Genomic DNA, 14,561 nt, shown 5'->3' on the forward strand with positions numbered 1-14,561 from the left:
GCAACACAGACACACACACACATTCACTCACACCTACGGACACTTTTGAGTCGCCAATCCACCTACCAACGTGTGTTTTTGGACTGTGGGAGGAAACCCATGCGGATACGGGGAGAACACACCAACTCCTCACAGACAGTCACCCGGAGCATTAAATAATTGTCCAATGAAAAACATATATCTCCATTTTGGTAATTTTTAGTCATTTAAACATAGCAGCAGTCCTTCACATTTTTTATGATGAATAAAGTAATAGAAATGCTCAAATACATTGGAATAAAATCTTTTTAAAATGATTTCCATTGAATATTAAGAAGGTTTTTCATTTCAGGGATTCCTAATAAAGGCATGGAGCCAACTACAGAATTACGAATTTGACAATAGACGTCCAGAGATGAAAGTACAATACATAATACATTCTGAGCTTATATGCACAACAAAAACTAAGATAATTTTCATAATTCAGTCATGGACTGTAATGTTATCATCATCATCATCATTTTCTTCTCCGCTTCTCCATTTCAGGGTCGCGGTGTGTAATGTTATTTATAGAGGATTTTCCTTTTTTTTGCAATGAAGATGCAAGGAAGTCTTTTATTTATGAAATATTAATAATGTTATAACATATTATGATAAAAATGTAATATAATAATATATTTTTCAACTGTCGTGTTTTAACTAATTCATCCAAGTGGTCTGAATTATTTATCCACACATATGTCATGTTCTAACCTTGTCTGTAAATGCTGCAGGTTATCCGACTCGGCATGTTTGAGGTCCATTCCCATGAGCTGGTCCATGCCCTGGTTAGACGTGCAGAGGGACTTAGAGAAAAATTGGTCACTTATATGCTGCAGGACCACCAGACATTCAATAAAAAGTAAGTGCTAATGTTTCTCTTAAAAATGAGATTGGCATTCTAAGCAAATAGGTACAGATAACTTTACTGTATTTCTGTAAATGACTTGGATAGAAGATAAACTTGCTTATAAACGTGGAACTTAAATTAAATAGGTTTTGGCTCCTGCAGGAATTTTCAGCGTATTAAAGTAGGGTTGAAGCATTTAAAAGATTCTCTGAAAAAACATTTTTAAATGTCTGTGTTTAAATTAGAGCTACCACATGAAGTATGAAAGTATGACAATAAGTAAGCAAATTTAGAAGTGATAACAGACTATTAATCAGACTATTATGGTGGTGGTGGTAATTGGAAAAAATGATTTTTGTGATTATGTAGAGTTCAGACTAAGTTAAAAAGCAAACAATCTATTTTTTGTCCACTGCATAAGTGCAGATTGTTTTCAAATAAAATCAGTATTATATTTTTAAATTTCTCCCATTTGTGTCTTCTGCTTATAGCCTGTGTGTAGAGTTTGAGAAGATTGCTGAAAAAGCCCTCAGCACTCCTTCAAACACACAGCAACTCATGACACTTAAGGTACTGTGCTTAATATATAGTGACTTTAAGCAACATGCACTTGGAGCTCTGACTCTCTTGGTCACTTTTACTTTGTTCTTCTGCTCATAGTATGCCAGGGTGGCTAACTCTCACACACTTGTCTGTGAGACTCACACAGTTAGGTGTAATCTCATGGCCTCACGCCACACTTAACTTGTCTCACACATTTGCCCTGAAGTCCGCCTACATCTCCATTCGTGCCAAGATATAAATCATATGCCAACACCCACACCCTCAACCCCCTTGCCCCCTGGACATGGCTAGACCCACTGGAGTAAAAATATAAATTTAAAAAATTGTAAAAGTTTGCAGCCCTGCTGTGCACTCATTTAAACTTTTGGCAGTACATTACTTGAAGGTCCCAACATAATGACTTTCTAAAACTTTCATAACATAAATTATTCATTCATGAATCCTAACATTTAGTTAATTTATGAAAACGTGTCAACAACTGCAGGCATAAGACTTCCTACAGTTGTCTATGCCACTTTCTGACAGACAATTATCTTCTTGTGTTCTTCTTCTTTTTCTGCTCAATCTAGGCCTATGTGGAGAAGGTTGAGTCCGAGGAGATGCCCAAGCTGGAGCTCAAACTCAAGGACTCAAAGACACGGCTGTGCTTCTTGGTGGACTATGTGATGTTGTCCCCCATGGACATGCGCCTCAACAGGCAAACGTTCCAGTGGCACATGCGCATGCCATCCGTATTTGATGAGCACAGACAAATCATTAAAGAGAAGACTATGCAGTACCAGGATGGACTCAAGGTCAGGTGGCCACTACACAAGCTCATGTTGGAATACCATACAAATCCTGCACATGTCAGGGCTTATATGTGGGCTCATACACCAGTTTCCTACTCTCATTACTCGTACTATGAGAAAAAAGCTTTGAAATTTGTTGAGTCCAACATCTAAATGCACAGTCAGTACAAATATTTTCATACAAATATTTTTAAGACTTTGCTGTAGCTCCAAGTATTTCAATTCCAAGCCAGAAATCCTAATTATATCACAACATCTACAAAATGCTTTGTAGAATAAGCCAAACGAATATTTTCTGAATTAGTGTATGCAACTTTCTTATTTCATAACTATATGAAGCTATTATTTCATTATTTTTCATCATTATTTTGTAAGGCTACACCTTCATAAGCCTTTCAAGATACAAGCCTATATAAACATTTAGAAACGTATTTCACTCACCAAGAGAAGGCATTGGAAAGTTAAGATGATGATGATGATGATGTGCCAGTTGTCACTGTTCTTCCTAAAGTGAAATTACTTGAAAACGGGCAAAAGCAGTCTTTACGATTTTTGTTTGAATACGTCTTCATAAAAAGTAGTTAATGTCAATATATACCTGATAATAAATAAATTATTCAGAAGTCTGTGTTTACTAAAGAAGTAGAAGTAAATATATTTCTAATTGTGGTATACTTATAATTCATTACTCAGCAGTACTATTTAAACATTCATTTGACATAGGTTTGACGAGCAGCTATAACCATGTATCCTTATTGGTTAGAGAAAAAAAATCTAAACAAAAAACAAAATTAATAAAAAAACAGCACTATTTAATGACTCTCTTCTCAAAACCATAGGCCAAACCTAGCATTCCCTAGGTAGAAATATAGCAATAGGGGCTGCTTGGACAAAATGGAACTTTGCATTTTACAACAGATGGGTGTATTATGCACAAAATCTAATAAAAAACAAACATCAGAATGCCAATAACCAAAAAAAAAAAAAAACCAAAGACAGCAATGAGACAGCACATTTACAACAGTCATAAAGAGACAACCTCTCTCTACCAAGCTGGAGTACATTATCAATCATACTCTTGCACTAATTCAGCTACTAATGACTCCATTTTGCTCACAGCTGCGGTGTGAGAGATTTGTGGAGGAGCTGGAGAGTTATGCCAAGCAAGTCGAGGAGTTTGTCACTTTTGGGGACCTCTCAGATCTTGGCAGGTATCTGAAAAAAGCTGAGGCACTCAACACTAAACTAGAGACTGCCATGGAGAAGGTAAGGAACAAGGACTTGATTATGCAATATTTACTCATGCTCATGTAATCAGTAGTTAAGGCTGGTCCTAATGCAACTTTTTTCTTGATCTGTGCACTGTGTAAAAATTAAGGCACCTTAAGTGAGGGGAAAAAAGAATAATGAGTCTAGAAAGCAAAATTAATACTGACAAAAATAGTCCATAGAAATAGAAATGTTTCTATAGTCCAGTTATTATACAGAGATATTAGTGTTGTTAAACTGGTTTGTTTTTTGTCATGACTCATAGTTCACAAATCGAAAAACTTAGTCTGCTGTGATTAAGATTCAAGTGATTTGCAGTAGGCTTTATATTGTGCAACCCAAATTTCAAGCAAATAAATCTGCAAATAAATTTCACCATGGAAAACAGACTAAACATCTGAATGAACAAAATCGTGTGGAAAACTAGACTTCCATTACCACTCGTGACAGTGGAGGCGTAGAACATAGGGGAGTGGACATTTTTATTCTGTTGTGGTAGGCCCTGCTTGATATGATGTTACAACTTGCAGAAGTGCTTTCTTTACAATGCTTAAGCCTTTATAATCTCTTACTGGACAAATTCCATACTAGAAGGAATATAATTGAAATGGGTTTAAGCGACTATATAATGTCCTCATCCATGTTTTCATCCCCTCAGATTGAGGGCTTTAATTCAGAGGAAGAGGCATTTGGATGGCCTGTTTCTCAGTACCCGCAACGTAAGAAGGTCCAGGACCAACTGCTGCCATACCTGCGCCTGTACCAGACAGCATCTGAGTTCCAAGCCCAGCATAAGCAGTGGCTCCAAGGGCCCCTCACATCTGTTAACCCAGACAAGGTGGAGGGTGAAGTCGGCAACTACTGGCGCACTCTCTACAAGCTGGAGAAGAGCTTCCAGGAGTCCCCTGAGGCCCTTCACATCGCCACTAGCGTGAAGGCGGAGGTGGAGGCTTTCAAAGAACACATCCCCTTAGTGCAGGTGATGTGACTAGAAATAAATGTGCCATTTTCTTTGGATAAATATTCATTTATGTAATGGAACCTGTCCCCTTAGTTTCCCTTGGCAGTCTGCCAGCCTCTATATCTATTCAGTAGTTGTGAAATCTATTCTACTGAAAGCAAACACAAAAACATACCCAAATAGCATGCACCTGCACAAGCCGACGTGTGGAATGACAAGTGTGACTTATTAGAGGGTCATTTTCAAGTAGCTTAGTTGGAGTGAGTTTTACTTTAGATAAGATGGAACTTGCACAATTTCAACAAAACGTAGACACCCTATTCCAATTTGATTAGACAAGCTTGGAATTATTGTTTTGTCATGGTTCACATCTGTAGGTCGAATGTTGAAATTATGCCTTCAATTTGTAGTGTAGAATTACAGCAGGCCAAACCTTTTACACATCTTTGAATGTAAAAAGTAATATATCCAACATTGTGCTCTTAAATGTTGTGCCAGAACACCAGCATCTCAGGCTGAAACAAATGCTTTGCATTCACTTCGCCCTATCCTTCATCCATGTCTCCCCTCTCCTGAATGTGTTTGTAGAACTGTGCCCAGAGAAAGCTGCTACTAAACACAGATTAGTACAATGGAGAAGTTATAAACCTTTTCAGCAAATTAATCCGGCCAATGCTGTGTGTCTATGCAGTCAGAAAATAGCTGGTGTTTAAGGGACTTGTCCACAATGCAATCAATGTGTGAAGCAGTCTTTCCAAATCCACTTTAGATTGGATGATGCTGGGAAGGCTTTTATAATGCCCACATGCATCCAGCTTAACATTTTATATAGTAGCAGTCATAGATTTGAGATTTGTCTTTACCCACTTTTAATAAATGTAGCAAAATGTTTTTAACACTTAAATGAATCTTAATTCACACTTTATTTTTGTCTTAGGGGGCTTTCACATGACAAGCGTTCTGCACGTCGCTTGCCACGATATTCACACATTTTAATACATTATTTTTTCTGAACTATTGTGTGTAGTTCCCACTGATTTTAGATATTGGATAAAGTGAAAGATTAAACCAATGTCAACAATTCCCACTTTATTATAGACATTAAACAAGTGTTAATAGCTCTATGAGTAGTACAGACAAGTCCAGACCCCTTACTCTTTGCTTCGTTTGGTTTTAATACGTTTGTTGTACAGAGAGGGGTAAAGGACAGGGAAGGCTGAAATATCGGTTGTCAATCTCGCCTCCATTTTCTCATGCTGAGTTCAGCTTGGGGCTTGTGACGTGACGGAGCCCTTTCCATGCGGCGCTGATTGGCCACCATCCAGCGAAACTCACTCCTCATTTGCATAAAGTTAGAGCAATCTCAACTTTTTTACCGCTCGCTCTCCCAGAGTCCTCTGTGTTGAACTGCCGATGGTCTACATAGAAAACAATAGGAGGCAGCGTGAAAAAAACGCCGGTTTGCTGTAGTGGGTACGCAGCATTAGGGAACATTCATTTTCATTCATTCATTCTCTCAGCTTATCCAGTTCACGGTTGCAGAGCTTATCCGGAATCATTGGGCGCAAAGCAGGAACACACTCTGGAGGGGGCGCCAGTCCTTCACAGGGCGACACATACACACACATTCACTCACATATGGACACTTTTGAGTCCCCAATCCACCTACCAATGTGCGTTTTTGAACTGTGGGTGAAAACCGGAGCACCCGGAGGAAACCCACGCGGACACGGGGAGAACACACCAAACTCCTCACAGACAGTCACCTGGAGCAGGGCCCTGGAGCTGTGTGACAGCAACACTACCGTTCGTTTTATATTTTTAATTACATATATTTGTTATTTGATTTATTTGAGAACAGCTGAATTTTATTCATTTCACAATGATGTATTTTTTAAAATTCATATGAATAAATTTCACAACAGATTTTATCTTGTATATTTGGTGACAATAACATGATTGTTATCCAACTTTCTGATCTATTTGTTTAATATGTGCAAGAAATACTTCTCTTGGCGCCATTTCACTTTGATGAAACAAATAAAATATAAGTCTTATGTAGGAAACCTTAACAATTCTCCAATAATTTTTGACAACCTAAGAAGTGTCTGGATTTTCTTTTTCCAATCTACTCTCAAAGTGAATTTAAAACAAAACTAACCAAAACACATAACAACACACCCTCTCACATGTACTTTTTAAATATATTAATTACAGTTTTTGAGACCTTGTCGTTTCAGGTGCTGTGTAACGCAGGCCTGCGTGACCGTCACTGGGAGGCCATGTCAGCAGTGGTTGGCTTTTCCCTCAAGCCTTCAGAAGAAGTGGCCTGTGTGGCCCACTTCCTCACCATGCATCTGGAGGGTCATTTACCCAGCTTCGAGAACATCAGCGAGGCAGCCAGTAAAGAATACTCCCTGGAGAAGGCCATGGAGCGCATGGCAGGAGAATGGAGCAGCATGGAGTTTACCCTGCTGCCCTATCGAGAGACTGGAACCTCCATTCTGTCCTCAGTGGACGAGATCCAGATGCTGCTAGATGATCACATCGTCAAGACCCAAACCATGCGTGGATCACCTTTCATCAAGCCCTTTGAAGCTGAGATAAGGTATGGCACAAAAATGCATTTGTTTGTTTTGTACGGCTACACAGGTTGAAAGAATACAGAATTAAAAAAAGGAATAAATACAAATAAAAACACATCACTGGTGTTAATTTGTAAATTGTAGCACAGTCATAAATACAGTAGCCACCTTACACAGTCATTCAACCTGTAAATCAATAAGATGAGGCTAGAAAGGCTGTGAGCACTTTATCCAGTACCTTTAGAATGAGTTAGAGTGGCGTTAGTCATCCAGAACTAATCACCCAACATCAAACACCTGACCTCCATAATGTTTTAGTGGCTGAATAGAGCCAAAAGCACACAGAAGCTTTCCCAGAAGAGTAGAAACAGCTTCTAATGCAAAGAAGATCAAGCTACATATTAAGACCCTTCATTGGATGAAAACAGTTTCACAAATATTTGGAAATATTTATCTACACTCAGCTTTTTCAGCCTTAAACTTTTTGTGGAGTGGCAGACGTTGTGTGTGGTATATGCATTCTCTGTCTTAGGGACTGGGAAGGTAAGCTTCTCTTGCTGCAAGAGATTCTTGACGAGTGGCTGAAGGTGCAGTCCACCTGGCTCTATCTGGAGCCCATCTTTAGCTCTCCAGACATCATGGCCCAAATGCCTGAGGAGGGACACCGCTTCACTTCTGTTGATAAAACCTGGAGGGACACCATGAAACAAGTCAGCCTGGTAAGACAGAAAAGCTAAAAACCTACAAAACTAAGTCACTATGCTGTAAACATATTAATTAAGATTTGTTAAACGTGAAGCAACAACTGTGGTGGATCAGTAGATCTGTTCTCTGGAGTGATGAACCTTTTAGGTGGAGTTTGGCATTTGTGATCCGGACTAAATAATAAAACATCACTACCTGACCTCTTAATTAATTAATGTTCTTGTGGCAGCATGCTTTCAAATCCTTAGGGAAATGTTTCAGAATCAAGTTTAAATCCTTTCCAAAGGAGTAGAGGTTGTTTCTGCAGCAATAACAGCCTTATGAATATATTTGAGTTCAGAAGAAATGGCAAAACTAGCAACATATTGTGTATATTCCAATATTATTCCTATTTCACAGTTGAGAAGAAGATTTTGTTTTAATATTAAAGAGTTTCAGGGGCTATTGTCTGAAACTCACATACCCCAGTCCTCTTTTGGGTGCAATTGCTGTCCTCAGCTGCTATGAAATGAGACACATCAATAGCCTATCTGTTGTCCTTCTAAAAAAAAAAAATGCCACAGGGAGCAGCATCAAATAGAAATTATAGATTTTGTCTGGGGGACTCAACCCTGTTGTGTTATGGAGAAAATGAGATCACCACAAAAGAAAAAGGGGTGCTAAGAAATGTGTCACTGTGTGTGTCACTGTGTGTGTGTGTGATTTTCGATTCCTTAAATATCACCCAATTATATGTTGCCAAAGACTTCTGACTCGCAATTTCAGTAGCGTCTGCTTCTAACAACTTCCTTCCTTTCTTCGAGGGACAAACAAACAAGTACACTAACAAAAACTGCTTTATAAAACAGATGAGATTTTGTAGACAGCTGGGACACATCTGCTGCAGGACAACCTTGAGAGTTTGATTTTATTGCAGACACGCTACAAGCTGGAATTATCAAGCTGGAGCAAGACGATCCTATGACTCCACTACCAGCGTCACCACATGGTGTCTCTCTTCACCCACTGCTCACAGAATGCGTCGCCTGTGCTCTCCCTTTGACGAGTAAAGAGATAAAATGTCTGCTGAATGAATTCCAAAACACAAGCCTTTTAATTAAGCCTCACACCTCTGTGCGACCTCCTCCTCTCTCCATCAAAGCTGCAGATCGCTCTCTTATAAGTGTCGGAAAGTGAAAAAGCTGCATATTGAACGCCAGCCTGACGCCCGTACCTGCCACAGCTTCAAAGAGATGCTGGTTAAACGAGAAAGAGTACAACTGGGAAAAAAGATGCCGCATGGGCCGCTTGCGATTATAACAGGAATGTGAGGAAAGGGCTTCTCCAGATGGTTTTGAAAATTGTACTTTTCCCTGCTCAAAGCTTAAAGGAGTAGTTAAAATATTCAAAACTCACTCTAAATCTCTAAATGTAGGTGATCAGCGGAGAGATGTGATGTCTGAAGTTTGCTTCTTTAGTTTAGCAGTGGAACTACAATGCTAATGTAGGTAACAAGTTACAGCTTATACTGAGCCAATTACCGCTGTGCAAATTGCATTGCTGCAATTAAAAGCTGGTTCATACTTCTGTGAAAATCCACTTAAATATTTATGCATCGTGACAAAGGCATCATACAAAGACTTTCGCAAAAGTGTCAGCCAACAGTGCTGTGAAAGTGAATTACACCCTGCAACACTGGGGGGGAGCCCAGGAGCAAATCTTAAGTAGTGATCCTTTAATGTAATGTGAACATGTGCACTAGGGGCATCATCCAAACCAGAATGCAAATATCAGCAATGAAAAGAAAGTATTGTGCTTTGTTGTACAAAATGAAATGAACGCAGGAAAATAGTGGGAAAAAAGCATGATTTGTTTTTTTTTTCAACATTAGTTGATTATTAATTGTGGCAAAATTATGAAAAAATTTCCTGTAGACTGATATTTTTTTTTTGCTGCCATTGCTGATTGACCCATATGACCGTATGCTTCAATACACCTGCAAGTTCCGCTTCTTCCTTCACACTGTAGCCTTTGGCCTCAAATGCCATCCCTCAATTTAACATCTGCGTGGTCACTCTTTTTCCACACATCGAACGAGATATTCACTGCACTGCACCTCCTCTTCTCAATATATCCATGTGCTTCTGCAGGAGCCTGAAGTTACTACCACCTTAAACATGCAAGCTGATTAATATTCTTATCGTGGGTGTATGTAAACCATCCTTAAGTCATGACATAGGTATGTAGTTACCACTGTTTCTCATATTTAGTTAAGAACAAATCAGAAAACTGAAAACTGGCAGTCTGTGTCTGATAAATGCATGTTTTAGTGCACTTTCAGAACTAAGGGAAAAATTTATTTGGGCAAAAATTAAGAATTGGGAGTATTTACAAATATGACATCCTTTTTACAACATCATTCTGAGCAAAGCAAATTATTTATAAGCTGAATAAAGGCTGAACAGTAATGGCTTAAAATATGAATTTGCTGGAGGCTGCAAACCATTTGTTAGATGTGTGTTTAAAGGTGATATGTGTCATCAGTAACATAGTAGCATTTGTAAGCAGCATCTTAAGCCTCAAATTGATTTCACTTCAATAAAAGAAGAGCAAGGGCATCAGCACAATAAAGTCAATCTGTATAAGAGCATCTGCTAAACCCTGTACATGTAAATGACAAAACTATAAAATAGCTATTTCACGAAAGTAGTACACCAATAAAAAATAATCAGGAATTTAACAAAACGTAAGAAGCAAACTTTGAAAACCCAGCCTGTCTTTTTTTTTGACAATGCTTTGGTGTAAGGGGACTATTTTGTATGTTAGATTTTTGTCATTACCCTTAACATAATGCGTGTATAATTACAATAGACTTAGATATCACAGCCTAAAAAATATCAATGTGCCAATGAGCATGTGGCTCTGCTTTGCTTGTCCATGGTGAATCGACACAGATAATTTGATTTCTTCATTTAATTCAAGGGGGGGCATTAATCTTTGTACGTTTCAGGCAGCTGCTCCTGCCGATCCTCTGCAATGTCCTGTGACTCCGGGTAATAAAACGGACCTTCTAATCTTGCCTCTCCACGCTCTCTTCCATTACAGTCACCCAATGGCTTCCTTTCACGCTTTAAAAAAGGTGATTTGAAGGAGGCTTTGGCAGGAGCTGTGGTCATTACCGCCCCTTCATTACCCACTTGAAGACACCCTCCTTTAAGAAACCATGTCTTTTTTTTTCTTTTTTTGTTGTTTTCTTTTTTCTCCAACAAAAGTGATCTTCACCATTTCAACTCCAGTAACCGTGCGTAATAGAAAATCAATAGCAATCAGAAATGGAGGGAAGTAGGAGGTGCAATGATTATCTGCTAGACTTTGAAAAGCATCTGTGTGGAGACGAGAGAAAGCAAGGAAGCCAGAAAATGATGGAGCGTTTCCAATCGTTTCCTCCATCTCAGATGATAGACAGACCTTTGACTCAACCCTTTGGATGGAAGTTGAAAAGCAACGGATTGAATTAGTTAGCGACATTGCGCTAGCACCTTCAAAACACAACCTTTTTTTGACTTAAAAGCAGCCGATATGACAAGACTGTTTTTTGAAATGAAAACTCCCATCTGTGTCAATCCACCACAGGCCCCTTTTTTTATCTCTTGGCAATTTGTCTGAACTGTTGGCTTCCAAAAGTTGAAAGAGCTACAGTAGAAACTCAGGCTTTTCAGACCTGTGGCTTGGTTTGAAAGCCTTCTATCCCCAGCAGCTGTAACTAAACTTAAATACCAAGCTTTATTTTGTCTGTACAGGTCAGTGCATAAATGTGGTTCTACCTCACGCTGATGTACAGACATCTGAACTATTGAATTTGTTCTGTGTTCTAGAAAGGTTTGACTTTCATTCCCATGTTTTTGTTGAATTCTCTACCAAATTTTTAGCCATTGCTTTTTTTCCATCCTTTCAGTAAGTATCATCCACATGTGGTGCTTTTCCATCTGCAAGATTTCCACATCATGTTCAGTACCTACACAGCTTGCTTAGAACCGCTAGCAAGCAAGGCCTAAACTGGGGATTCAGCTCACCCAGTAAGTCAGGCCAACTCTCTTAGGACTAAAGCGTATGGCCCAGTGCTAGAGCAAAGAAGAGCTGGACATTAGCTTGGAGTTCCCAAGCCTTGTGTCAAGTATTGGCTAGAGGGTTCTTCAGCAGTGGCTGTAGAACAGTGGAATGGTGTTCTCTGTAATGCTGGAGCTGAAGTGGTGTGATCATCAATAGTTCACAACAGCTGAGTTATAAACCCTCTTGTTTTTTTTAATCTCTAAAATTTTTTAAATTACTTCACTTCTAAGTCTTTTGTGTCTTTTGTTTTAGGACAAGCATGTGCTGGCAGTGGTGGCTATAGACAAGATGCTAGAAAGGCTGAAGAAAAGCAGTGAGTTACTGGAGCTCATTCTGAAGGGCCTGAATGAGTACCTGGAGAAGAAGAGACTCTTCTTCCCCCGTTTCTTTTTCCTGTCCAACGATGAGCTACTAGAGATCCTTTCAGAGACTAAAGATCCAACCAGGTACTGCAATAGAAAAGAAGCCATAAATCAAATTTCCCAGTGTTGTCAATATAGTGCAAAAATATTTTGGGCCTGAACATGCCTCGAGGTGTATAGAGCACATCCTCAGACAACACACAGTTCAACACACAGACAACGCTTTTCTGTTTTCAAACAAAAAATCTCTAAATGGGTCTTCTCATGTTTTCCATTTTCTCATTTCAAAACAAAACTTGATGTCCTCCATTTGTTTTTTTTTTCCTGTATATGGCTTCTCCTAGTAGGTGGGCCATATAAAATCTATGAGGCAGACAGTCAGAACACCAGAAGACATCAGCCCATAGCATTCACTGACAGAAACAACCCTGACCCCACACCCAAACTGTCAAAACCCACCATTTTCAAAACCGGAGCACAAAGACCCCTTTCGAGCACAGAAAGAGGCAGAGGGAAATGAGCTCGGTGTGTGAAGAAAGGCACAAAAATCGAGAGGATATAAACCATTTGGGAATGAGCAATATTATGACCAGTGCACATGCAATTCCTCTCTCTGTCTGCTTGCGTGTTTCACATTTGCGCTCACAGGAAATGTTGGAAAATTCCAGATTTATATATTTCACTTGATGTTATTGCACCCTCTTGTTTTGACATTAATGTGACGCCATACTTCTCTCTGGCATTGTACATCTACCATGCTGCAGTGAAAAACTTATTCTAATGATTATACATAGTCATTACAAGAAACCATAGAAGGACTACTACGGCTGTCTAAGGGTGGCATATGTTGAAGAAAATATACTCTAAATAAATATCCAGTTCAATGTCATTTTAATATATATTAAATATACTTAAAAAAATAAATTAATTTGTATTACTTTGTCTAAATTTTAAGGGATTCGTGTTGTGGGTTTAAAATAGTAGTAATATGATGCCAAGCGGTTACAAACTGAATGAATAATGGCAATTGTTTTTTTTTTGTTTTGCACTAACCATGTTTTCTGCATCCTGATCCATCTGTTGTATACCACCCTGTAGCCATACAACACCTATAGTTATATAAGTCCTTTGTTACACATTATGCTTTTCAAATAATACCTTTGCCTTTGAATATCAAATTTGTTTCAAATGGCCATCTCTACTCCAGTGCCTGTCCTTAACATGCTACGCAGGAACTGGTTTATCCATTAGTTGCAAACCTGAACACAACAGGAGAAATGTTTCCATACTGCTTTCATTTCTACCTCAGAGCAGATTAGATGTTCAGAAGGTTTTTGACTGATTTAGAAGCTTTGATCCTGATTAATTGGTTGGTTCTTTGTTTATAACTCTCTAGATAATTAGACTTGAAGCAATGCGCTACATGTCGGAATGACTGACTCTGGATGTCCCTTTACTTCCAGGCTATTTACTGAATTATAAAAGGTGATGCAAGGCTGGGTCAATTTTTGTTGTGTGGCACTACAAACTTTTACTTTGTAGGAACTTGCTGGGTAAAGCTTGGCATGACAAAATAGGTTGTTCGACAGATGGACGACTAGTCTGGGGACTGTTTTTTTTTTTCTTTTCTTTTTTTTTGAAACACCATCACTAATGGAAGCACATATATTTCCAACAGATTGGTATTGACTTATTTGCATGGTGGCAAAAAGTAAATGTGACACTCTGAAGCACTCCCAAAAAGATGAGAAATGCTTTCAGCAACAGATTTAAAAAAAAACAGTTGCTAGACTATTTGAACTATGAAACATGTTGCAGTAGCCAAACAAATTTCTTTTTCAGCTAAGCTAATGTGGGAGGACATTATATAACAAGACTGCATGCTCATGAAAGCTACAAACTGTATTTTCCTGCAGTCTGTTTTGAGGGTGTGATTCCTACCAGTGGACAGTTTTTAAAGGCATTGGGTTCCACAGGGACAAGCCCTTGGAATACAATACAGTAGCTTTCTGTGACTAACTAGCAAAACTGCTATGAGGCATTATATAACTATATGAATAAAACTAGACACCTACACTTCAAACATTCCTTCTGAAATACATGGTATCAATAACAGCTTCTATTCTTCTGGGAAGGCTTTGCATTAGATGTTGGTACTCTGAAAATCTGATGGCATTCTGCCCCAAGAGCATTAGTGAGGTCAGGTACTGATGCTTGATTATTGGTTTAAGGCCACACATACCTTTCCAGTTAATCTTAAAAAGGTATTCAGTGGTAGGCCATCATTTCAGAGAATACGGTGCCCCACAGCTCAATTCAAGGAGGCTTTTTTCCTCGGTTGTTGGAGTCATGAAATAACATGTTTGT

General features: G+C 38.8%; 1 protein-coding gene across 4 annotated transcripts in view; it reads left to right on the forward strand.

Annotated features, from left to right (window-relative positions):
* Positions 1 to 14,561, forward strand: part of dnah7 (dynein, axonemal, heavy chain 7) — a 144,498-nt gene that overhangs the window by 17,767 nt on the left and 112,170 nt on the right. For all 4 annotated transcript variants that reach the window (XM_066685892.1, XM_066685893.1, XM_066685894.1 and 1 more), the window contains 8 exons: positions 753 to 880; positions 1,360 to 1,438; positions 2,002 to 2,226; positions 3,343 to 3,489; positions 4,151 to 4,471; positions 6,694 to 7,061; positions 7,571 to 7,757; positions 12,085 to 12,278. In XM_066685892.1, coding sequence (XP_066541989.1) covers positions 753 to 880; positions 1,360 to 1,438; positions 2,002 to 2,226; positions 3,343 to 3,489; positions 4,151 to 4,471; positions 6,694 to 7,061; positions 7,571 to 7,757; positions 12,085 to 12,278 — 1,649 coding nt within the window. The remainder of the gene's footprint in view (positions 1 to 752; positions 881 to 1,359; positions 1,439 to 2,001; positions 2,227 to 3,342; positions 3,490 to 4,150; positions 4,472 to 6,693; positions 7,062 to 7,570; positions 7,758 to 12,084; positions 12,279 to 14,561) is intronic.

This window comes from Hoplias malabaricus, chromosome 12 (genome assembly GCF_029633855.1).
Source record: "Hoplias malabaricus isolate fHopMal1 chromosome 12, fHopMal1.hap1, whole genome shotgun sequence".
NCBI classification, from domain to species: Eukaryota; Metazoa; Chordata; class Actinopteri; order Characiformes; family Erythrinidae; genus Hoplias; species Hoplias malabaricus.